Source organism: Coccinella septempunctata, chromosome 1 (genome assembly GCF_907165205.1).
Source record: "Coccinella septempunctata chromosome 1, icCocSept1.1, whole genome shotgun sequence".
In the NCBI taxonomy this organism is placed as follows: domain Eukaryota; kingdom Metazoa; phylum Arthropoda; class Insecta; order Coleoptera; family Coccinellidae; genus Coccinella; species Coccinella septempunctata.
Genome location: NC_058189.1, coordinates 17,012,909 through 17,039,627, shown reverse-complemented (window position 1 = coordinate 17,039,627; position 26,719 = coordinate 17,012,909). Strand labels below are relative to the sequence as shown.

Sequence of the window (26,719 nt, the reverse complement as noted above, 5' to 3'; positions counted from 1 at the left end):
TGAAAGTTCTTTCGTCTTGCTGCAATTTTTTCGCTGATATCAAAAATGTATCATATGTCGCTATTCACATAAATGTTACACAAGAAAAAAATTCAATACTTTTTCCTGCTTTTCGATTCACTGTTGAATTTTCAGTAGGCTGGCGTAACCATAGCGACCGTTGAAAAAGCAGAGCCTCTATGATTGGAATTACGGATTGCTGAATAAATATTTCAATGCTTAATTTGCCATCGTTTGTTCTCGCGATGTTTGGTATGCTTATATTACGATGGTTTAAAATTTCAAAACTATTGTTGACAGTACCGTTGACAGAAGTACCTATTTTCCATCATCTTACTTCTGTAAAATTATAATTATAGATAGCTATCGTATTTTATTCATAATATCACTGACCCTCAAAGTTTCTTTCATAAATAGAAAAACGAATATTGAATAAATTTTCTCCTCAAATAATCGGACGAAAGTCTTTTACTCTCTTTTAAAGGATATCGATCTCGATATCGATGTATAAAAGTAATAATTATTCGTCAGTCGGTGATTCCTATCGCAAAATGTTGAGTTCACATAGGATTTACGTGGAGTTCACGAACCATAATGCATTTTCAACGGTCGCTATGGTTACGCCAGCCTACAGAAAATTCAACAGTGAATCGAAAAGCAGGAAAAAGTATTGAATTTTTTTCCTTACGTTATCTTCATGTGAATAGCAACATCTGATACATTTTTCAAATCAGCGAAAAAATTGCAGTAAGATGAAAGAACTTTCAACTATAGTTTACATTTGAAAAATCAGATCCCTGTCGTATCTCGAAAATGACTGGATCGAAAAATTCCTTAAACAACGGATTTCAAATACGAGTTCAAATAAGCGAGTTATTCAGCTTCATTGAAAATGACAATTTCTCAATTTTCATTCATAGCTCAAAATATATGAACATTAGGCTGGATCTGTTTTCAGTTTTGGAGTAATCAAGAAAAAAGAGCTCGAGAATGTGTCATCCGTTTTCTTTTAGCTGCTATAGTTCTCGAGATCCCCTCAGTAGACAACGAATTTTGCCCATCCTGTACATAGGCACATATATCTCGTTTTCTGATTTACCACAATAGAGTCAATCACAGACTTCCAGTCAATAAACTTGCTATGAATGCGTGTACTTTTGTTGGATCCTATTTGCACCAAAGAATACAAGTTGTGAAAGTTGGGGATGAGTTTTCACAAAATATAATACAGAGTTCTGGTGTTCCTCAAGGTAGTATACTGGGGCCATTGCTGTTTCTGATATTTGTTAATGACCTTCCTGCCTATTTGCGATTCTCATTGGCATTGTTGTTCGCGGATGATTTCAAGTTGTCTAGGAGGGTCTTGAGTCTACTTGATTGCTCTCTATTGCAGGAGGACTTGAGTAGGGTGGAACAATGGTTCAAGATTAATAGAATGTCTCTCAACATAAAGAAGTGTCATGTTGTCACCTACACTCGAAGATCCAACCCGATATATTTCAGTTATGAAATTAAATCGGGAATCATTGAACGCAAGTCAGAAATTAAGGATTTGGATATAATATTTCAAAACAATCTGAAATTTAACACCCATTTTGAATTCATCACCAACAAAGCTTACAAGTTGCTAGGTTTAGTTGTTAGAAATAGCAAAGATTTCGATTGGAATACTACTATTTTACTATATGAATCTGTAAACTGGTGACCTCACATCAACAATGGTAATATGGGAATGGTGGTGGAAAAGGTCAAAATATTCGGGATTTAAACTTCCAACTTAGCCAACGTTTCGGAAATTATATTTCCATCATCAGGGCACTGAAAATGAGAAAACGAACTCTGAAAAGTCTCTCCCTTCACGATAGTGAGACAAAAGTGCAAAACATCAATACAAGGATACTTGTTACTTCTTAAAAAATTGGTATAAAAAGTGATTAAAAAAGAAAATTACAAAATTACTCGAAATTACAAAATATCACAAAAATAAAAATGACAAAGTCAAAATCAAGAAGCACAGCACAGAGGAGAAGGAGAAGAGAAAGGAAACATGTAAAAAACAAGAATTACCAAATATATGAATATGCATATAAATATCAATAAATAAATAAATTAATAAATTAATAAATTGAAATGTAAAAGAAATCACAGATCAATTGATACTCACAAGATGAAATTGCTTTTCCCACAGTCATTGAAAAATATCATATATAAAATTCATTAAAACAAAACAATGGTACGCTTTCATCGAGGTAAAACAATGACAACAAAGGGAGATCGGGAACATATGAAGACAAACACAGAGAAATGTGGACGGACACCGAGAAATGTTCACGTTTTCTTTCTTACTTTCTTCAATAAATTATGATATATTATAGAAAGGTGCTGTATGTCGGTTCTGGAATTGACAGAATCGTGAACCTTGATCTGGATCATCTCGTGCAACAATCGTTTGCCGAGGAAAGGATGTCTTCCCAAAAGAACAACATCATCGAAATCAAAACGGTGTCCAGTTGACTCACAGTGGTGGGCTAGTGCAGTCTTAGGGTTGGTGATGGGTAGACTAACAGAACGTTTATGCTCCTCAACTCTAATTTTTAAATATCTGCCAGTCTGGCCAACATATACTTGGGAGCAATCATTACATCTAATCATGTAAACAATGCCGGACTGTAGGGAAACAGGAGTTACGTCCTTGATACGGGTGAAAAAATTAACGCCAACAGTGTTCTTATTTCTGAAAGCTACATGCAAAATATCAGATTTCAATATATGCGCCAACCTTTCCGATAGGGACCTAACGTAAACTAGTCCGTAGAATTTTTTTGTTGTTAAGACATCCCCAACACCATCAACCCCCTGGGAAGCAACCGGGACATTAATCGGAAAACCCTCACCAAGAATACGGTTTATAATAGAAATAGGATAATTATTTTTAAGAAGTATCGATCTTATGTATTCTAAGTTTTTCCCCCAGTATACCTCATCAGAGAGGTGTAACGCTCTATGTTACCTCTCTGATGAGGTATACTGGGGGAAAAACTTAGAATACATAAGATCGATACTTCTTAAAAATAATTATCCTATTTCTATTATAAACCGTATTCTCGGTGAGGGTTTTCCGATTAATGTCCCGGTTGCTTCCCAGGGGGTTGATGGTGTTGGGGATGTCTTAACAACAAAAAAATTCTACGGACTAGTTTACGTTAGGTCCCTATCGGAAAGGTTGGCGCATATATTGAAATCTGATATTTTGCATGTAGCTTTCAGAAATAAGAACACTGTTGGCGTTAATTTTTTCACCCGTATCAAGGACGTAACTCCTGTTTCCCTACAGTCCGGCATTGTTTACATGATTAGATGTAATGATTGCTCCCAAGTATATGTTGGCCAGACTGGCAGATATTTAAAAATTAGAGTTGAGGAGCATAAACGTTCTGTTAGTCTACCCATCACCAACCCTAAGACTGCACTAGCCCACCACTGTGAGTCAACTGGACACCGTTTTGATTTCGATGATGTTGTTCTTTTGGGAAGACATCCTTTCCTCGGCAAACGATTGTTGCACGAGATGATCCAGATCAAGGTTCACGATTCTGTCAATTCCAGAACCGACATACAGCACCTTTCTATAATATATCATAATTTATTGAAGAAAGTAAGAAAGAAAACGTGAACATTTCTCGGTGTCCGTCCACATTTCTCTGTGTTTGTCTTCATATGTTCCCGATCTCCCTTTGTTGTCATTGTTTTACCTCGATGAAAGCGTACCATTGTTTTGTTTTAATGAATTTTATATATGATATTTTTCAATGACTGTGGGAAAAGCAATTTCATCTTGTGAGTATCAATTGATCTGTGATTTCTTTTACATTTCAATTTATTAATTTATTAATTTATTTATTTATTGATATTTATATGCATATTCATATATTTGGTAATTCTTGTTTTTTACATGTTTTCTTTCTCTTCTCCTTCTCCTCTGTGCTGTGCTTCTTGATTTTGACTTTGTCATTTTTATTTTTGTGATATTTTGTAATTTCGAGTAATTTTGTAATTTTCTTTTTTAATCACTTTTTATACCAATTTTTTAAGAAGTAACAAGTATCCTTGTATTGATGTTTTGCACTTTTGTCTCACTATCGTGAAGGGAGAGACTTTTCAGAGTTTGTTTTCTCATTTTCAGTGCCCTGATGATGGAAATATAATTTCCGAAACGTTGGCTAAGTTGGAAGTTTAAATCCCGAATATTTTGACCTTTTCCACCACCATTCCCATATTACTATTTTACTATAGTTCATTCAAGAATGATTGACATCTCGGGTGGCTATGGAAAATCGAATTTAAGTTGGTAATAGCTGAGGTAATATTTGAGATTTTGTGGTGCGGAATTCAGGTTGGTATTGTGAATAAACATTGATCCATAGACCTATTATATGTGAATCTATGCACTTACCGACGCTTATTTGAATTTTGTACAGCTGTTAATATTCTTAATTTAATCGTACAAATTGTCAATTTTGAATGCAGATTAATATGCTGCAAATTTGAATATTTCTTATTTTCAGATACTTTTCTAGGTCATATCAATATATTCTAGTTCTGTGACTGAAAGTACAGAAATTTTTAAAGATCTTTTGTGACCAGATATTAAGCTGCGCCTAGACTTTCCATACCTACTGGGATGTCAATCATTCTTGAATGGACTATATATAAAACTCTTTTGAGACCACACCTTGATTATGCTTCAGTGCTTTGGATGCCATGTCATGTTGACATGATTGAAAATTGATGAAATTGCAGAAGAGATTTCTTCGATATTTATACCTGAAAAAATACAATGAGTATCCTTTCATGAAGTCATATATTTCAATGTTGGAAGACTTCGATATGTGCACATTGATTAACAGACGCAAGTGCAACGCAGTTCTTTTCATTTTCAAGATTTTAAATAATTTAACATTTCAAGACTGTAATTTTGTTGATCTTGTCAAAAAAGAAATTTATATCTGAGGCTTAGAAATAGGGAAACTCTTCATGTAACGCCAGGTAGTTCATCTTCTATCAATTGAATGATGCTTATATGCAATGAGTTAATTGAAAAATTTGACTTGGATTTGTTTAATACTAGTTCGAGAAATGTAAGAAGATTGTTTTCCTAGGTTAAGTAGTTGATAGTGTTTTTGTGTTGTTCTGCATATGTAATTACCTTCTTGGGTGTATGTGTAGAAATAAATAAATAAAATAAATAAATTCTATATCTACATATATCGCGATGAATTCTCGACCTGGTTTTTGTAAGAAATTAACAATTTACCCCGGGTCTGCCACTCTGCCTTAGGTTATATTGTTTGAATACTATAGATCATTTACCCGATTTCTGTAACAAGTCCGGGACCGATATTTTTCAGATGATATTCAAAATTCGCTCAATTAAAAGGAGTTACGCATTTAACGCTCTGTCATCACCTTCCTTCTGAAGTAGAAAACTTCATAACCCAATTGCGAAGAACAAAAAGCCAGCTTATCAATAGCTGCAATTGAGCGCAAAATTTGGAACGCATCAATATAATAGTTTACACGAATTCCTCTGAAATTTTCGATTTCATGAGTAGAAATTATCACTTTCACTCGTTCTGGTATTACTTGTGAATGAAGTAACCCCCAATATGGATAATAATCAACGCACGCAATAACCCAACGAAATAGCATATTTGAGTAATCCAATTTGCTTTACTTTCTTGTATCATACTTCGGTTGAGAATTATCTCCCTAAATTATTGCGTACTATAGGACCAACATGAAAACATTGTGAACTAGTAGTGATACCGATTGAAAAACTTCCACAATAATGTGAAACAAAAATGTATTGAACAAAGATCTGTGAATAAATTAAAATAGGAATCAGAAGCTTAGCACCTTGAACAGTATTCTTTACTAGCGTTTATTGGTACTCCCTGTACTATATTTTGAAAAAATTACTCATAGAAATTTATTTTGCTTATCGCATCCACCATTAATTATAAACCTGTTTTCGTGTATATCAAATTTTATTTCGAAAGGAGGGCGATGGCGATCTTTTCGAATAATGTTTGTGTACACATTAAAAATCTTGTCCAATTAGTCAATTATCTACAAATGAATAAGATGGATTATACATCCATTATAGAATTATCTCAAAATCCACCGATTTCGAGAAAAAATGCCACCGCAGATGCGACAAAACTACAAATTTGCAAAAAAATTCCAACTGAAATACCTTGAATTGTTCGTGTTCCCATGTTTATGAGACTTTTTTTCTTATAAAACTAATCCAGTAATCTCCTCTTTTCGTTTGTACCTTCAATTTAGGAACACCCTGTATTTACGCTCTCATATAACTTGCGTTCAAATGAATTCGTCGTCAAGTAGGCTATGGAAGTGGGAAAAGCATTTAACGTTGAATTGGATCACAAGAATTCAAACAATCTGAGGCGGTTGGAAAAATTCTTCGTGAAAATTTTAACCGATGTCCACTATTTTCATACGTAACAGACATGAATATTGAAGGGGTCGTGGTATTATATACTATATATACTATATACTATATACTATATACTATATACTATATTATCCTGATTCTCCGAAGGTACCGAAGTACCCCTCAGAAGCTCCGTTTTTTTTTCTAAAAAGGTAGTCAGGCAACAATTTTTTCCAGTTGATTTGCTGCTGAAAAATTGGTGCAAGAATTTACGCAGGAATTGATTTTGTTTGTTCCAGAGATTGGGAGTGAAAACCCTAAAAAGTTTCAGGAAATGCAGAATTCTCCCAGAATGAATTTTAATGGATACTTATTGTTGTCTTAAACATTTAATGGTAACACAAAATCACAAGCAACATTTTTTTCAATAACATGTATTTCCTCCACGAGCCCTTATAACTGCAACTACTCGTCTTACCATACTTCTGATGACGTTGTCGATCATTTCTTGAGGCAAATTCTCCCATATTTCCATCAAAGCAGTTCTTGCTTCTGCCAAGCTTCGAACAGCAGGAATTCTTGACCTAAGTCGTCTGCGTAGCATGTACCAGACATGTTCAATTGGATTCATGTCTGGAGAACATGCAGGACAATTCATTTTCGATATTTTAACCTGATTTAAATATTCAGTTACACAACGAGCTGCGTGCGGGCGAGCATTGTCTTGTATGAAGAGAAAATCTGCCCCCATAAATGGGACAAAAGGTATCACATGATCTTACATAATATCCCTTATGTACCTATCTGCCGCTAAAGCGCCGGCATCAATTACCACCAACTCTGTGCGTGCCCCTAAACATATGCCACCCCACGCCATAATTGAGCCTCCAATGAAAGAGAGTGTAGGAGTAAAATTATATTATTCGTTTTGTTCTCCTGAACGACGATAAAACCTTTCCCTCCCATCTATTGAATTTACACAGAAACGGCTATCCGTGAACAAAACATTACCCCAGAGATCATTCCAATTTTGGTGTTCTCGAGCAAAAGCTAGTCGCGCTACTCGATGACATCTCTGGAGTTATGGTGCTATTTTGACCTATATGACTTCAAACCAACTTATTTGAGTCTTCTCCTCACTGTACGCTCACTTATGGTGGTTCCACGAACTTCTTCCAATTCGTTTCTTGTTCGAACTGCAGTTCGATGCCTATTGCGGAGTGTTTGTAATGTGATAAATCGGTCATATATGGCCGTGGTTGAGTGTTTTCTGCCTTGACCTCGTCTTCTCACATACTCTCCAGTTTGACTCCATCGCAAAACACTACGATGGATCATCGATTTTGATTTCCCAAACATGTTGGCAACATCATTATAAGATCGACCATTTTTGATCATTGCTATTGCCCAAGCGATTTCAGTGGGTGCTAAATCACTCATTATTTACAGTTTCACAATCAAAGCAATGATAGTAAACAAAAATCAAACAATCACTTACGAAAAAACTAGGAAATTCTACTTGGAGAAAATACGCGTTTCAAATGTAAAGTATCAATCGACCGATATTTTCACTTTGATTTGGCTTTGACGTAGACTTACTTGGTAAAAACGTGCAAAATGAATGACAATTGTGTAAGAATGGCATGGCTTCTAGACCTAGGCAGCACAAAAACCAAATAAAGCAAAAATATCTTCCATTTACGGAAGTATATCTCAATTCCTTTAAATTTGCCGGTGTGTGTATATTTCCATCATTCCGAATATTCATTCACAACAATTCAATATTTAGAATTAACATTCCCTAATCTTGAACTTTTTTTTTTGCAGGAAAGCCTCAACAAAAGCCGCCACTTATTAAAGGTAAGATGACAAATATATTTATTACTTTCTGCTTTTATAGCAAAGCATCAGATTAATCAGTTATCTGGTCGAATTTCGTGATTTATTTCGACAGCAGTTACCTGCATAATACCTTATTTTTTATTCATTGACATCACAATGAAGATCTTCGATAATCTGAATTCCCAGAAAGGATGAGGTATTCCCGAGTCAATTTTCATTTTGTTATGATTTTTCAAACCATCCTGAATACTGAGAAGTCGGTTTTTTCAATGTGAAAATGAATGAATTCATGATGTTTTGTAGACCCGCCAAATTTTTTTGTGCATAAAATTACTTGATATGGGTGAATTACATGAGGAGTAAAGTTGTTCTCCATACACAGTGTCCCTACTACAACGTGTCTACTTTATAGATGGACAATCAATTTTTTCGGAGTTTTTGATTGCTTTGCTTTGATGATGAGGGTTACCACAAATTATTCCTTTTAAATTCAGAAGAGCAGTATATCCTTAAACCGTTTTACAGGCCTCCTGGTTTCCAAACTCCCTCTGTGAATTCGCCATGTGACATGTAGTGAAGAGAGTGTAAACAAGGACAGCTATTGGGATGCTATTAGTTTTTCAAAAATCTGATCTGCAATTATTTTCGTCTTCCCCATCTCCGTTTTTGTAAATTGGGACTACTTTGGAAATTTTCAGGCATTTTGCAAAACAACCTGCTATCAAACATTTGTTCATAAGTTCAGTGAGTGGCAGAATAATGCTGTTTATATTTGATTTAATTATCTCAACTGAGAGGCCATAGTAATCGGTACTTCTACTATTTTTTATATTCCTCACTACTTCAGGTACCTCATTAAATCTTACCTAACAGAATGTGAATTTTATTTCCAGTGGTAACTGCGTTTTGAATGATTCTTCAAAATCTATAGTGGGTCTGGGAAGTTGTGATATTATTTTTTCTGAAATTGTTGAGAAATAATCATTGAAAACCTCTGTAGCAATTTCCAGAGGAAGCCTTTGATTTATGCAAATAGTTTTTGCTATTCGCCAAGCTGTTTCTTCTATACCTTCTTGTTAAATTATTTCTTATCTCAAGAAGATTGTCTGAGCTACATTTCGAATATAATGATTCCCGGACAAAAAGCAGAGATGATGTCACCTCTCGAAGTTGTACGATGTGGATTTGCTTACATTTACGTTTTACGTTCGGTAAACGTCAAGAATAAAAATTTTCTCCTGCTTTTTTTCTTGAACCACGAAACGCGGCGGTTTGGTCAAATAGCCCTCTGAAACAGCTGATTTTCCCCTCTTGTTTCTCCCCCCCAAGGTGCTTAAGAAATTATTATATAAATGCCGAAAATTACTGTGTTGCCCGTTTTTTATATCTCTAGGAAGATTGTTTAAATCTTAAGCCCGTTTGTAAGAGCCGACAATTCTCTGGAGAATTCTCTACCAAATTTTGGTAAGAAAACGGCGGCAGAGATTATTTTGTATGCAACTGAACATTCTTGAACAGAGAATAAGTGCGTATGTAACGGTAAAGAATTCACGGCGCATGAAATCTCGAGTAAATTTTCTAGAGAATTCTCGGCTGTAGCAAACGGGCTCTATTTTCGAATTTGGCTTTGGTGAGACACGTGAATTATTTATCATTGACCAGCTACCAAAAACATATTGAAAAAATTCGATAATTGTCAGCTTTGTCCCAGTGACAAAAAGTGTAGATCCGTCCCTGATCATTACTGTTCATCGGTATGTGCAATTGAATATGATTATGAATTGCGAATTTTTGTCTATTCGCTGGTTTCGAAAGTAGAGGGATATATGAAAAAGGGACGCACATCCCTGTATAAAGAATAGATATCATTGTTCCAATTCATGACATCTTCTCCAACTTATTCACAATACCATCAAAATAACTAAAGCTGAAATCATATGGTATCGAAACCTATAGAGGTGAATGTGATTGAGGATTGCGAGGACAAGAAAGATTGGTGTGATGCAACTGCGCATTCTTCGTTTCGTAAATTGTATACTCTTCTGTAATTATTCACTTGAGTACGGAAATCAACTGCAGGCGATTGCGTGTATTATCGCTGCAGGCGCACCTTTATATCCGATATTAAAAAACGGCCTTCCCTAGAGGCATCTCCGCCGAAATAAAAACCTGACTCGGTGGTTTATTGATATGAGACTCGTGTGCTGTTATTACGGCATTTTCATTAATTTATGACGTCTGTTAAGGTGTCTGAACAAATGTTCCTCTCTGATAAAATACCATATTCAAGATTCACTAAGGTATTTCCTAAGTATTATTGCTTCCAACAAGGCATCGTCAATTTAATAGGATATAAAATATTAATAATCTCAGATTAAGTAGTTGAGAGTCCAATATTTTCAAGCTTTTCATTTCCTGCTTCTACTCTTCCTGTATCCAAGAAAAAATATTACGGTATTAAAACCTTTAAGATTTCCTTAAATAGGTATGTTGTTTCGCTGTTTGAGGAGACAGGATTGGGGACTCTTATCGAATAGGCAAACGTTGTTTCACTTGTTCAATTAGGTTTTCGTCATTTCTATTCTGAAAAAAAAAAATTGCAGTTTTTTCTGACTCTTGTAGTGAATAGTTTGTGTGAAGTAAAATTTGCAAACGAAATCTTTTTAACCTCGAGTTTTTTGTTTTCGATTAGGATGTGTATTTTCTATCTATTATTCAGGTTATACTGGGTGGGCTTTTTAAAACGAAACAGACGAAATAACGGAAGGAATAAATTTATTTAGAAAAAATGCTCGGACACGTCGATTTTTGTTTCGAGGGGGACAACTTTTGAGGTCAAATTCACAACTATATCGCTTCAACCCTTAGTGTTAGAACTCCAACCCCTAAATTTTGAATAGAAAAGATAGGGTGAGTGATACCTCATTTGAAAGGTCTTTTCATCCTGAATTCAGCGTATTAATTTTTTTCTTATTCAATGCATTTGTTTTTGAGATATTCAATTTCGAATTTCGTACAGTACCAGTCATTCCGCTAACCATACTATGTGAAATCATCATGACTAATTCATTCTGTGGTTACGATGGTAACCATTAATTGTCAACATTAGACAAATGAATAATTATTATTGGTAATTACTTTCTTCAACAATTAAGGTTTCGTTTTGAAAAGCCCACCCTGTATGTGCTATGCATAACATGTAAATATACCTACAGGGTGTTCCTAAATTAGAGTTACAAACGAAAGGAGAAGATACCTTGAGTAATTTTAAGAAAAAAGTCACAAAATGGAATCATGTTTTCGAGATACACTGTGTTAAAGTTTGAATTTTTTCCAGTTTTTCTCTTACAGTATCTACACTTCACAAGATATTTAGCACAAAAATTTGATTAGATGTGTCAAAACTAATAATGAATTTAGTCACCACAGCTTACTAATTGAATTTTATGACAATTTGGATTTTTCTGAGGAGTTCAAGAACACGTTCAAATGTTTTTCTCGAAATCGGTAGCAGATAGTACAAGACCATAAAATTTAGAATAACAACAAACACATTTTTTCAAATTAACAGTGGCTCAAAAAAAAAATCCGGGGACAGTTTTCCGGAACAATATCACCCTGTAGATTTTATTTCGAAATTAGCATGTCAATTATCTCAACTGTAATATATGTGCCAACTTTTGGTTGATTATCTTGTGAAGTGTAGATACTATGGGGAAAAACTAAAAAAAAATTCAAAGTTTAACAAACTGTATCTTGAAAACTAAACGATGGCGATACCATATTTTTGGACCTTTTTTTTAAAAATTACTTAAGGAATCTCCCCTCTTCGTCCAACCTGAATATACGAAAAAGCTTCGTTTTTGAGATACCCACAGGTTGTAGTAGAGAATGAAAGAAAGCAAGTGAAAGTTCCAACAAGTTTGTACCCTTTCAACTCGCTGTGAAAGGAAATTAAATAAAAACCTATATATCAGGACGAAGCAGACAATGTATTATATACATTATAATAGTTTTTCACGTCCTTTCATTTAGTATTGGAACAGTTTTTCACAGGGGTTGGGACCACTAAAGAAAACAACTTTATAGCAAAGCCGACGTTTCGTCCATATATTTGGACTTCTTCAGGGCTGCAAGGTAACAAGTACACAAATTACAAACAAATACAAAAAGGGGGCACTAATACATGGTTAACTCACCGTAAGCTAAATGTCGTTCAGTGTTGTTCTCATCACAATTCAGAAAACAACGTGAGAGGAACGGAAATTCGTTCAAATTTATATAAAATAAAACCATGAATGAACAAATAACAAAATCGTCAGTCAAACCATCAGAATATCACAACAAGAAATTATTCAGAATGACAATTACTATCAGTAGGAAAAAAAGAAAAACAACAAACGAACATCAAGACCTCATGCGCAACGGCAGATGGTATCTACATAGAATTACAATATAAACCATCGAACAAAGAAATTATGAGTTTTCAGACTTGCACTTATTCAATATATTGCAATAAATTGAACTTAAACCCTGAACATCCGTCCTAGAATTTACACAATCATTCAAATTAATATAAATCATCTCACTAATACACCTTTTTTTGTAATTTTCCTCCCTGTCTAAAATTTTAACTCTAGTAAAATCAAAATTATGTCCCACTTCAAAATGATGTCTAGACAATGCAGTTTTCTCAGTTTTTTCTATGTTCTTAATATTACAATCATATCTGTGCTGGGCAATTCTACTATGCAAATATTGCTTGGTCTGTCCTACGTATCCCTTATCACAATTTGTACATGGTATATAATAAATTAAATTAGAGCATTGAAGTATTGGGGTCACACTCTTCAGAGTCGAGAACAAAGAGCCGACAGTTTTCAAAGAATAAAAGGCAAACCCAGAAGAGGTGGAATATTTCCTGAACAAATTATTAAGCCCCTCTGATAATCCCGAAATATATGGAAATCTCGAATAAACGGGCTTTAAGAACATAGAAAAAACTGAGAAAACTGCATTGTCTAGACATCATTTTGAAGTGGGACATAATTTTGATTTTACTAGAGTTAAAATTTTAGACAGGGAGGAAAATTACAAAAAAAGGTGTATTAGTGAGATGATTTATATTAATTTGAATGATTGTGTAAATTCTAGGACGGATGTTCAGGGTTTAAGTTCAATTTATTGCAATATATTGAATAAGTGCAAGTCTGAAAACTCATAATTTCTTTGTTCGATGGTTTATATTGTAATTCTATGTAGATACCATCTGCCGTTGCGCATGAGGTCTTGATGTTCGTTTGTTGTTTTTCTTTTTTTCCTACTGATAGTAATTGTCATTCTGAATAATTTCTTGTTGTGATATTCTGATGGTTTGACTGACGATTTTGTTATTTGTTCATTCATGGTTTTATTTTATATAAATTTGAACGAATTTCCGTTCCTCTCACGTTGTTTTCTGAATTGTGATGAGAACAACACTGAACGACATTTAGCTTACGGTGAGTTAACCATGTATTAGTGCCCCCTTTTTGTATTTGTTTGTAATTTGTGTACTTGTTACCTTGCAGCCCTGAAGAAGTCCAAATATATGGACGAAACGTCGGCTTTGCTATAAAGTTGTTTTCTTTAGTGGTCCTAACCCCTGTGAAAAACTGTTCCAATGTATTTATTTATTTATTAATTTATTTATTTATTTAAGACAAATAGGAATACAAACAGGTGGTAACACCCAATACAGCATTCACAGTTTAACAATATATATATCATACAAAATAACAAATCATTGAAATGAAAATTTACACTATTCTATAAACTAAAAACGAAACATAATATGAATCTAAAAGAGATGAGAAAACTAAGAAACGTAGGGCAACTTTAACTTCAGAAATTTCTTCAATTGATGGAGTTTTATATTGAAAATATCAACACCACAGGAATATAAGTTAAATGTTGATAGCATTCTACAGAGTGGAGAATTTTGAGTAATATTAATTCTACGGTATGGAATAGCGAACAATTCACGGGACCTTAGCCTTCTCTCGGGAACTCTAAAATCGATAGATTCGAGAATTTTCGGGACATAAAGTAAACCATTAACTATTTTGAAAAGCATACACATATCGTTTAATCTTCTTCGATTTTCCAAGCTCAATATTCCAAAGCTTTGTTGAATTTCGGTGTAATCATGAACAACAATTTTAATTCTACTTCTGAAAGACAAGAACCTCAGAAACTTATGCTGTACACTTTCTAATCTGTTCACATAACATCTATACTTTGGACTCCATATTGACGTTGCAAAGTTAAGCCTATTGAAAACAAATGAATAATAAAGGGTTAGTAGAGTTTCATTTTTCCTGAACAACTTTCCATGTCTAAGAGTAAACCCGAGCATTTTATTCGATGACTCGATAACTCATTTAATATGTACGACAAATGTTAACTTCGAGTCCAGATGTACTCCCAGATCTTTAACAACATCCACTTGCTTTACAATCACCTGATCAAAAGTGTAATCGAATGCAAAGGTATTAACGTTCCTAGTGAAAGATATTTTGAAACATTTCTCGAAATTTAAATATAGAAAGTTTTGACAGCAGTATTCATAAACCCTGTCTAAATCCTCCTGAAGCTTAATGCAGTCTTCGAATCTCCTTATACTCAGAAATATTTTGAGATCATCGGCGTATAATAGGAACTTAGCATAGCGAAAGCAGTAAGAAATCAGTAATTGATAACTTCTCGGTTTAAGGAACTGGATGAAAACTCTTTGGACTCTTAGAGCGACGTTTCGGCGTTATATTTCGCCTTCCTCAGGAAGTTATCAATTACTGAATTCTGGAAGGAACGAGAACTATCCACAAACATTAAAGCAGTAAGAAATATTGTTAAGTAAATTATGAATAACAAGGGTCCCAGATGAGATCCCTGAGGAACACCTGATCCATTCGGAAAAATTCTCGAGTTTTGCTCATTCACGCAGACAAATTGGGATCTATTCAGAACATAGGACTGTATCCACCTTAACAAGCTTCCACATATGCCCACCTCCGCCAGTCGTCGCAGTAAAATACCATGATTTATTTTTAAAGTCTGTGTAAATAACATCTATCTGACACTGGTTCTCAAAGCCATCATGAAGGTTTTCAAGGAAATTCAATAAATTTGTTTCAAGATTGCGACCTTTGATGAATCCATGTTGATTTTCCACTATGATATGTTTTACATGATTAGAAACGAAATCGTACACTAGTGACTCGAATAGCTTAGGAATAGCTGACAGTATGGAAATTGGACGATAGTTCTTGATAATATTTTTTGCGCCACCTTTGTGAATAGGTACTATTTTCGAGAGTTTCCATCTATGGGGGAAAATGCCCGAATGTAAGGACAAATTGAAAATCATTGTGAGTGGCTTCACTATGTTTATGCTACACTTTTTCAACAACAATGGTGGAATATCATCTGGGCCGGGACCTTTATCTGGATTAAGAGCGTCTAGAGCCTCTTTCACTGCCGTCTCTGTCAAAGTGATTTCGGACAAATATACACTATTATAAAGATTTTGGACCTCATTCGAAACATTATGGATATTCGCAGATGATTCGAAAGCACCGCTGAAAAATTGAGCAAAGAGATTGGCTATATCCTCAGATGAAGAAGCCTCAACATTATCGCTTTTCATTCGTGAGGGAAATTTACCATGCTTTTTCCTATGAGATATGAATTTGAAAAACTCGGTGGAATCCCTTGAGAGCTTTTGTTCAACCTGATCTAAATAATTATGAAAATCTCTCACCATTAAGTGTTTAGAAAGTGTTCTGAGATGTTTGAAATGATCATAATCGGATTTATTCTTATAGATCTTAAATTTTTTATGTACCTTGAGTTTGCTCCTGATAGTATTAATAAGCTCTTTCGAGTAAAATATAGGAAATTTTTTTTTACATCTAACTCTAGGTACATGCTTCCGTACATATTTTTTCATATTATATAAAATATGAAAAATGCTTTATTTTAATCTTTAATTATTTCGGTTGAGTATTTTGAGTAGAAGATCTGGTAACAGCTGCATTTCTACACGAAGTCAGAAGGATGCACTGTTTTCGGGATCCTCTGCAAAAATGTATTTTACTTCTGGAAGAGTGAAACAAAATTTATATCAACACCAATTCAGGTGTTGTTCATCTTTGCACTTTTTCACCATACTGATGAATGCCGAAAGCCCGAAACGCTCCTCCTATTTTTTTCAAACTTTTCTCTCGTTATTCTTCGTTTCATGTGATCTTTATTTTCAACGTGGGAATTAAAAAACAGAGCAGATCGATCAAAAGGAACAGAAGATAATAACAAGTTCTGATGAAATAAAGGTCTGTCTTGTTCATTCTTTTCTCAAATCGCTTTCTTATTGTGTGGTTCATAGCGCGTGGATTATTTGGCATTTCATCAACATCAGCAATTCATCTTTTCAACAAAGAAAAAACTTGAAATAAGGAAAAAGGGCCATTTCGAACTGCTTGACTATTCAGCGACCTTCGGAAACCCTAGAAAAAACAAAAATTCTGTTTTTCGATCGATACATTTGATATTTCATGAATTGTTGATGAATTCTCAACAATCCCAACTAACGGTTTTGTTAAATACGATCGATTCATGAAATGCCAAAATAAAGCAGCTTGAAATGGCCTTTTTCCCATATTTCAAGTTTTTCATTGTTAACTCTGAAAGTATTCATTTTACATAGGTATAGAGTTCATTAAGATAACGCACTCCCATTTTTCACGTAGAATCAACTGAAACAATGAAAAATATAGGCTGTTATCTGAAAATCTGGAGTTTTGATGAATTTTATTAGTCCACCTTGATGATCTCCTCACAAACAACCTGTACATTTTAGGTCCAAACACTAAACTTAAAATGGTAAAGATATTTTTGAAAAAACCTTCTCGGCAGAAATATTACAAAAAGAGTGACTACCTATTTTCACGATTTTCCTCATAAGAATCTCAATGACTCATAAGCCGTTGAGTTTATATCCAAGATACCTATACTGTTGAAATCGCCATCGAATAAGCTATTTAACGATTTAAAGAAAGACTAGGTGTGCTATTTGGAATGAGAAATGTCTGAAAATAGATTCATATTATTTTATATATATTTTTATTATAAATCCTACTATCAGTCCTAACCTAACCTACCATCAGACCTCGAAAGTAGTTCATACTCGAGATAACAAAAATTTTCTGCGGAAAATAAATTCATTATTTTGAAAACCCTACCCGCTTCTATCTGTCACTAATTATAGTTTGCAATCCATTCAGGATGAAGTGGCTATAAAGGCTTTTAGTTCTTTTTATTCATTGTTTTTCAAAAATAACCATCATAGATTCTATTACAGAAAATCTCTACAAAACACACTAAATTTTAGAAGGAGTCTTTCCGAATATAGGTTTAATATGAATTTTTCTTTGACGTAGAGTATACCATGAATATATTTGAACCGAATTTTATCAAAATTCAATAATTCTTCAGCATCAATGGATTCATATAAGATATAGAATTCACGTTCGTAAATTTGTGAACGACTAATAGATCGATCATTAGGAATTGTCTTTTTAAAACACAAATTAATGATGACATATGGGTTATTCCGAATAGTGAGGAAATTCGTGATTATACGGCTCTTGGATCATGAGAAAACCTTGAATATCTTGAAACAATTATTGAGAGGAAGGAAGTGATAATTGATAGAAGTAACTTCCAAGAATCCCATAATGAAGCATCGAAGCATTGTACAAATTGTTATAAAATGTAACTCAAACCAGTTGATACGTCTCTGGTCGAAAGAATCATTCAAATTAAAAAACTTCCGGTTTTTTAATATTTTTCTTAGGCGAACCTGGATGTATGGATTAATGTTTCACAACTCCACAAAAATTTATAACTCAATTCATATTTGTAACCTTATACAGATTGTCTGGATAATTTTGATTTTGGATTGATATTTGTTCACTAATTGTAGTCCAGTCAGATTCGGATTCAATTACTACAAAAAATTTTATTATTTGAATGGGTCACTAGTGGTAGTAAGGCTATATGCTATGTCTGAATAATGTGACGTCAGAAGCAGTGTATTTATGATTTATTAGCAGTATATCTCGAGGATGTCCAAAAAACCAATTAGCTACTTCTGTTCCTTGCATGAAAGTTGTAGGGCACTAAAAATTATACGTCGAATGAAATCAAGCGTTGTTTTTGAACAGCCTGTTTCTATACTAGAAAACCGCAAATTTAGACAAATTTTTGGAGATATTTTCAAATGTTCGTTTCAAAATTGGCTTTTAAAAACACCTTCGAATCTTGTTTGATATAAAAGTGAAGTGGTTTTACATATTTATATTTCCGCCGGACATTTTAATATCCTCACGCATTTTGCGTCGAATAAGACAACGTTGATTTTTCTGGAAAATCTTCGAATTCAGCGGCGATTGAGATCAAACACGCTATTTTTAGAACACTCGATCCAATATTATAGATAGAGGTCCTTAAATTTGGAAAAACTCATGTCAACTGGATCAACTTTCAGGTCTTCTCCAATGGAAACGGTTTGACAACAAATTACAATCTCAATCGATTCAGTCAGTTTTTATATGTCTACATACTGCATTTGTTTGATTTAGTTGAAACGAGATATTTGAAGAACGAGACGATTTGAAACGAGACTATTTGAGATAGTCTGTAAACTACAAGACATGTAATCGTCTATATAAAATAAACAGAACCGATATTGGAACAAACGCATTTCAATATTGGCTTCTTTGGTTTCTATTAGTTCAATCTATTGGGTGATTCACGAAGAACGTTCGTTTAAATATTTTAAAGGAATACTCAAGATGAATGATGAGACTTGGAATTTGATAGGTAAGCTTTGTTAGAAGAGATAAATTTCCGAAAAAAATTTCAGATTCGTTTGATTTCCGGTTTCACCGAAAAAAACTTTCGTTTTTTGAATGTAATATCCAATTTTTTCATTAATAATCAAAAAAACCATTAAATTCTGAATTATTTTAATGCTTCACTATTACCCTCAAACAGTTCACCTGAAATCTGAAAAAACCCTGAATATTTTCTCAAATAGGGCTTCATTCCAATGTTAATAACTTGTAGACTTTTGCATAAAAATTCCTAATTTTCTGGCTTCCATCGGGAAACGTACCAAGGATGGTTCATTGATTATATTATAAATTCCATTTAACATATACAGCGTGTTTCTGTTTCAATATCAAAGTCAGTCACGACAAAAACCTCAAAGCTAATTTTTTTCGAATGAGAATCAATTTTTTTACCACTCAGCTGGAATCTACGTCAAAAATAGTGTATAAGTGTATGACCTGTGTGAGCAATTCATGAAATTGTAAGAACACCAATAAACTCTCTTTCTCTCCATAGTAATTGCTTTTAATACTTATTTCCCGAGATATTCGGTAAAGTTAAATTTTTTTTTCAGTTTTCTTTCCTCAAAGAGTGAGGGTCAGAAGAAACAAATAATGATGAGGTTTTAATTACAAATGTTCGATATAATCACAGTTTCCATCAAGGCATTTTAAAAGATGTTCTCCAACAGATTGTTTTGCTCTACGAATTTCGGCAGGATCCGAACTATCGAAAGCCACAACAATTTCAATTTACTGGAAATTCATAATATTATCATTATAAACTAATTCCTTGATCCGACCCCATAAAATTGAATCTAGAGGACTGAGATCCGGTGATCGAGAAGGCCAGAGAAAAGGACCACTATTTCCCTACCGAGATCCATTTCTATATTGGAATGTGCTGGCGCTCCATCCATTTGAAACTAGTGGATTGAAAATTTTTCCAATACTTCGCTTAAAAAGTTAATAATGAGCTTGGTGGAACGTAAGATTAAAAATATAATATTGATTACTAAATTCTTATTCTTTTCTCCACCATGACTTCTGAGGAATGGATGAAAATTCAATAAAAAATTCAAAAATAAGCATTTTTAAGCATGTATTACACTTATACACTATTTTTAACGTAGATACCAGCTGACCAATAAAAATGGGTTCTTCGTTGAAAAATATGAGTTTTAGTCATATCTGACTTTGACAGTGAAATAGAAAGACCCTGTATGTCCAATGGAGATTTTAATTAACGAAGGGAGAAGCATTGGTACATCTCTGATAGAAGCTAAAAAATTAGGAATTTTCTTGCAAAAATCTACAGGTTATTACCATTGGAGTGAGGCCCCATTCGAGAAAATTTAAAGGGTTTTTCCAGATTGTACACATATTTTCTGAGAATAATATGTAAGTTACACATTAAAACAATGTGAATTTCAATGGGTAATCTGATTATCAATGAAAAAACTGGGTATATTACATTTAAAACATGAAAGTTGTTATCATTTCCGGTAAAACCGGAAGTAGATCGAATCTGAAATTTTTTCCAAGAATTCATCTTTCTTAACAGAGCTCAACTTTAAAATTACAAGTGTTTATATCGAATCTTTATTCGAAATATTCTAACGAACGGTCTTCGTGAATCACCCTGTATATGAAGTTATATCGTGAATATTATGTTCTATATGATATTATCTTGAAATAAAGCAGAGCTCGCAATATTAGGAACGATTATATTTTTCGTTGCGCCATAATAACATATATATTATGTTATATATATACGTATACTTAAATAGACTTAATTAATGAAGTACCCACTCCCACACGACACAAGTATTATATTACCATTAATACACGGCATTGTTTCATGAGTAGAGAATGTTTTTGGCGGAGGAATTTGATATGAAATCATGTTATTTTATCAGATTCACGAGAATGTGAAGAAGTGGTGCAAATAAAAATTAAGTAAGTACACGAGTCTGATATTTTCGACTTTGTCCGTCACTCATGGTGAAAATTAATTTCAGAAACTATTATTTTCAGGCCTGAAATGTTTACTTAAAAATGAAGACCACTCACTAGGGTATCTAAAACAAAAAATTTCATAGCATGCCATTTGAAAAAATTGACTTATGGACAAAATGGTAATTTTCGATAGATTGCAGTGTCTGCCGTCAAACTGTAGAGTGATCCGAAAAACTGACGAAGACTTTTAAACTCCTCTAGAATTAAAAAAAAAATCATACGTTTATCTGTAATGGTTTTCAATATATGATTTCTAGTTAAGCACAAAGGTAAATTATAAAATAATATTCGATATTTGGGAATCAGAATTTCATATAAGAATGATAAAATATGAGATAAACATTGGTGATTTTCATTTAAAAAAGCAGGGTGGTATCGTGCTTCACCACTTTCGGACCAGCATATGAAGTCAAAAATAACTTGACATTTATGAATTACTGGTGGAGTGATGATAAAATCAACGAATCTGAGGCAAAAACTTATGGATCATATGAGGTGTCCATTCAAAAAATACCTATTTTTCTTTATAGCTATTTAATGGATATTAATTCCTCTGATCAGATAGAAGTAGCAATGTACACTCATGAAACTGAAAAAAGACAACCTGAAAAATGAAACAAGATCAATGAGCTAAACATTCAGAATAGTAAGTATTCAAAAACGCTCCGTAACATATATAATCAAGATATCTATCATTTGCTTCCTGATATATTATAATTAAAAAAAAAAGCTCGGTGATCCGAAAAATTTCCATTTTTGACACCCCATGTTTTTCATCACTGGTTTTCCCAGGATTGTCTTCTGGTTGCATCAACAGAGCAACACTGTGACGTCATTATTATCATTATTATTAAATTACAATAAAAGTGGAGGTAAACACCTATACACCCAAAAAAAAAAGTATTCTGCTTATAAACTAGTAGCCTACACCTAAATATGATGAAAACAAAAAAAAAAAAAAAAAAAAAAAAAAAAAAAAAAAACAATCAACTCTCAACCCGCACAGGAAAATCTCTCCTTCCACCGATCATACCCGTTTTTAAACCCGTTCACAGATGTTGCACCTACCACCTCCCCCGGAACATGATTCCAAACATTGAAGACTCTGTTGGAGAGAAAATTCATCCGGCAAGTGGTCCTGAATGGCTCCTTGGCCAACTTGTAGTTGTGGCCACGAAGACTGTTATTATTCAACGCGAACAAGTGCCGAAGATCCACGCCAAAAAAATTGTGCACCGCTCTAATTAATCATTATATTCTATTGTAATTCGATTTGCAAATTTTCAGCTCAATCAGATTCCAGCAAGTGGTTAAAAAATGGTTTGCAAATTTGAAATGGACAAAGTCATATGGAGTTAAATGAAAGCTTGTAAAAGTAGTTTAAAATTCAACCAATCTGCGTTAATTATAGAACCAGTGTTTAATATTCATTAGCATTATCTAGCGAAGCATACATAAATCATCTGGAGTTATATTCCTTCATTCATAAAACGCTACTACTATTCATTACTCAATCTAATAGAGCACATATAATAATTGTCCTTAAAATGAATAGATTTTGTTGCACTTGGGAAGGTGCAAATAACTGCATGTACCTACGTACATATAATTTTCCTTGAGATTCTATGTGAACAGGTCAACCATTGTTTGAAAAGCTGTATTATGTTTCTGGACATAAAGACACCGGCCATGGAACTTTTTTCCAGGAAATGATTAAATAAACTAGCCGTAAATTACGAAATATTTTATTATATATACCTATAAATTTATAAGTTCCCCTCAATTTTCACTAGCGCATTCACCAATTTGCGAGTAATTGTTGATCTACAAAAATCGAAAATCGGTTTATATAAAATGTTTACAAAATTTGGGGGACGAGGGAACATTGAAATATTTCTACTTTCTTCATTAATATCTGGAATGCGAATAAAATTTATGATAAAACAAAACATTTTTACACATATATTATTTGGACACCGAGATATACAGCGATTGCCATAAATTTTGCAAGAGAACAATGATAATATTGACACGTTTTTTCCTTCTAAGAAGTAAATAGAGTGGGGAAGCTGAACAATTGCCTAAGTTTGACTACTTTACTTTGGTAATGTTGCATATTCACCTCGAATTGCAAAGTATTATCTTTCATCTGTATGCCACTGGCAGTACTGACACAGGGTATTTTTCTTCTTTATCTCTTCTTGTTGTACATGGTGTGAACATTGACCTAAACTTCTTTAGTTCAATGGGTGTGAATGAGGGAGAGCCGAAAACTTCCGACTCAACGAAGAATTTGGGAATGGTAGGGGGCCTCACAAAGTTATTTATGGATATATTGTTAGGTCCACACCTCGAGATGTATTCGCCACTTGCTTTGCTACGGAAATATCACCATTCTATCACATAACCTTTTTTCCTTGAAAGTCTATCTATAACATTAACACATCCATGTTGGATTTTTCGCTAATGATGTGAACACCATCCTTAATCTCCACGAAACTGGAGCAGTATATTTAAAAAATATTCTTAACCAGAAAACTGACATTTTTTCAACTCTATGTGCACACAAAAAGAGCTTAAAAAAAAACCGTTTGCCAGTTTCGTGAGCACTACATCACTGACGAAAAATCGAACAGTGGCGAAAAAATGTCAAAGTTATATCTAAAATTTTGAAAATGAGGGTTGATTTTATAAAATGGCGATTTTGCCATAGCAATATTGTATTGTACCTGAAAGGTGACACAAAGATGTCCCGAGCTGATGAACTAACATCCAGCATAGAAAAAACCTTTGAATGGCCTTTCACTATTTCCAAATTCTTCGTCGAAAACACGGAATGTTTTGGCTGTCTTACATTCACACCCTATAGATACAACAAGAAGATATTAAAAAAATACCTCAGCCAATGACATACAGGCAAAAAAAATAATTTGTATCTCGGATTGAAAATCCAACATCACCTAAGTAATGTCGAAATTATAACTAGTCATACTTGGGCAATTGTTCAGCTGTCCCATTCCATTTGCTGCTTAGTTTATTATTATAATATTGGATTGAATGAATGATTGATAATATTTCCTTCGATTCACCTCAATATTACAATACTGTCGGTCATTAGGGAAAATCAATGAAAATGAGACCTCAAAAACGGCCAAGTTTTTTACTTATACCCACTCATTGAAAAACTAAACAAGGAAAAGAATTATCTGCTCATACGAATATTGAAAAGTGAGGAAAGCAACGACGTGAAATCATAAGAACTTTCCTGCTTTTACAGATTCATTAACAGATCGATACTGAAAACACCCAGAGATGCTTGGTTCCCAAATTTCCAGTTAAACAGATCTGACCAAGATGAAAACTAGTACTTGGCTCCAAAATAGGTGAGACTTTGGAAATTCGTGCCATAACTGGAGGATAGTTTCTGGCACACAAAATTTAATTCTTATTCTCGCCTTATATGTCTGATATTCTGCACAAGTTTTTGTATCTATCAGTCAAACCAAACTGTTTGAGAATATTTTCGGTTCGAAATTCTAAATTATCAGACGTTAATCTGGTCCAAATGATAACGCTCTCATTCCTATAAAGCAGGCGCTCAAAAATGAAATCAACGTAAGCCATTTCGACTCAATATGTCTGACTTAATGTATACTGTATACCCACATGAAACAATTCACCCTGGGACAGGTCAATTTTCATTTGTAGAAGTACATCTTTTGATTGTAACTTCGTGGCTGTACTCAGCCTTTCAAGTTGTTTGGGAAAATGGGAACCGTTGAACTTGAGTTCAATGTTGGAAACAGTGTGAAGAACCTTGAATGACAATTATTAGGAATCGAGTGGCACATCATTTCGAAGGTTCTGCAATTCTTTTTATGGACAAGCTGCAAAAATTCTATTTGGCGTTCATTTCGGTATGAAACCTCTTCGAAAGTGATGCGCGATCATCATTTAGTTCCTGAACGAATACTAAATAGTTAGATGTTGAATTGATTATATTATGTGTCGAATGGCATCAGGAGCATTTTTAACACCCGTTTCAAAACAATTAAATTTCGAAGTTGTAACTTTACAATATAGCCAGAGGAAGACCTAAAAAAAGATGGTTCAACGACGTTCTAGAAGATGTGGGTGCGAAATTGGAGACTGAAAGCGTTGGACAGACGAATATGGCGGAGTATTGTTGATTAATCCAAGGCGGCCAAGGCCCACATAGGGCTGTATAGCTAAAGAAGAATAGAGTGGTTTAAGGACTCAAATTCACATAACTGGTCTGGGGATAAATGGGGCAATGGCTCTTCAGCGTGGCCTGCTTGAAAGAGTACCACCGAATATTTGAATTATTTTTTCTGATGAATGAAGAGACGGGTCAATTTTTAACCTTCTTCAGACGGTATTCGTATATAAAACATATCAATAATTCAGTGACTGTTTCAGTTGTGAACAAACATGAATTTTGCATTTGAAAATCATCAATATTCATGGAAACAACAATTCCCAAAGAATTGTCGTTCCAATAATGCGAGCTAGTCGAAACATTCAAGTGCAACTATAGTCCGGTTTCGGGATCATTGTCCCTCGTCAGTACAGTGTAGCACTGAATCCTCCGAATGAAAAACACAACATTTTTTTTTTTGTAATTTAAAATCAACGTTACAGGGTTATATATACAAGGGGATATATACAATGTTCACATATGGCTTAATATATGATAATAATATATGAATTTATTAATCCTTTATGCTAGCTTTGCTAGATAGGAGAAGTCATACGAAAAAATACAATAAAATATCACTCATGATGAAAATACAACAATTAAATATCAAAAATTCAGAATAATAACATAGGTATATAAGTAACAGAACACACAATATAGACAGATTACAAGTAGATTATAAAAGGTCACATAAATTATACAAGGTCACATAAATTATAAAAAGGCACATAAAGTTTACACATTTTGCCAGAAGAAATAGCGTTATGGCATTTTTGCATTGGGTGTCAGGCAAGTTCTTGAATCTGATAAACAGGAGACTGAAATTTCGATGTTCTGTGCCTCGGAATACATAGCAATTCACCGTCTCTGGTGTTATAATCATGAAGATTAGAGAGCTTATGCATTTGGTGAACATTCTGTTTTGCGTTTATAAAGCAACTATACAAGTATATACAAGGAACTGTGAGAATAGAAATAAGAAGAAATATGGGTTTACAAGAGCAACTGGATTTCAGATGAAATATTAATCTCACAATTCTAACTACATAGTCTAGAAATTTCAGAGAATATTCACCTAAGTTTTGAAGGATCGTATTAATCTTAACTGAGGCATGTACGAGTGCTAGAATGGAAAACAGAACTAGCGCTCAGATGGGTTGAAAAGAAATTAGAAGCTGAATTAGTCTATGCTTCAGCTTCCCAATGGGATCTTGTTTCTAAGATGGGATGTCTTTTCTAATTTGGTAA

At 33.8% G+C, this 26,719-nt stretch overlaps 1 protein-coding gene across 2 annotated transcripts in view; it reads left to right on the top strand.

Annotated features, from left to right (window-relative positions):
• The window catches only part of LOC123309380 (UNC93-like protein), a 225,384-nt gene that overhangs the window by 111,990 nt on the left and 86,675 nt on the right, over positions 1-26,719 (top strand). For both annotated transcript variants that reach the window (XM_044892480.1, XM_044892489.1), the window contains exon 2: positions 8,285-8,317. In XM_044892480.1, coding sequence (XP_044748415.1) covers positions 8,285-8,317 — 33 coding nt within the window. The remainder of the gene's footprint in view (positions 1-8,284; positions 8,318-26,719) is intronic.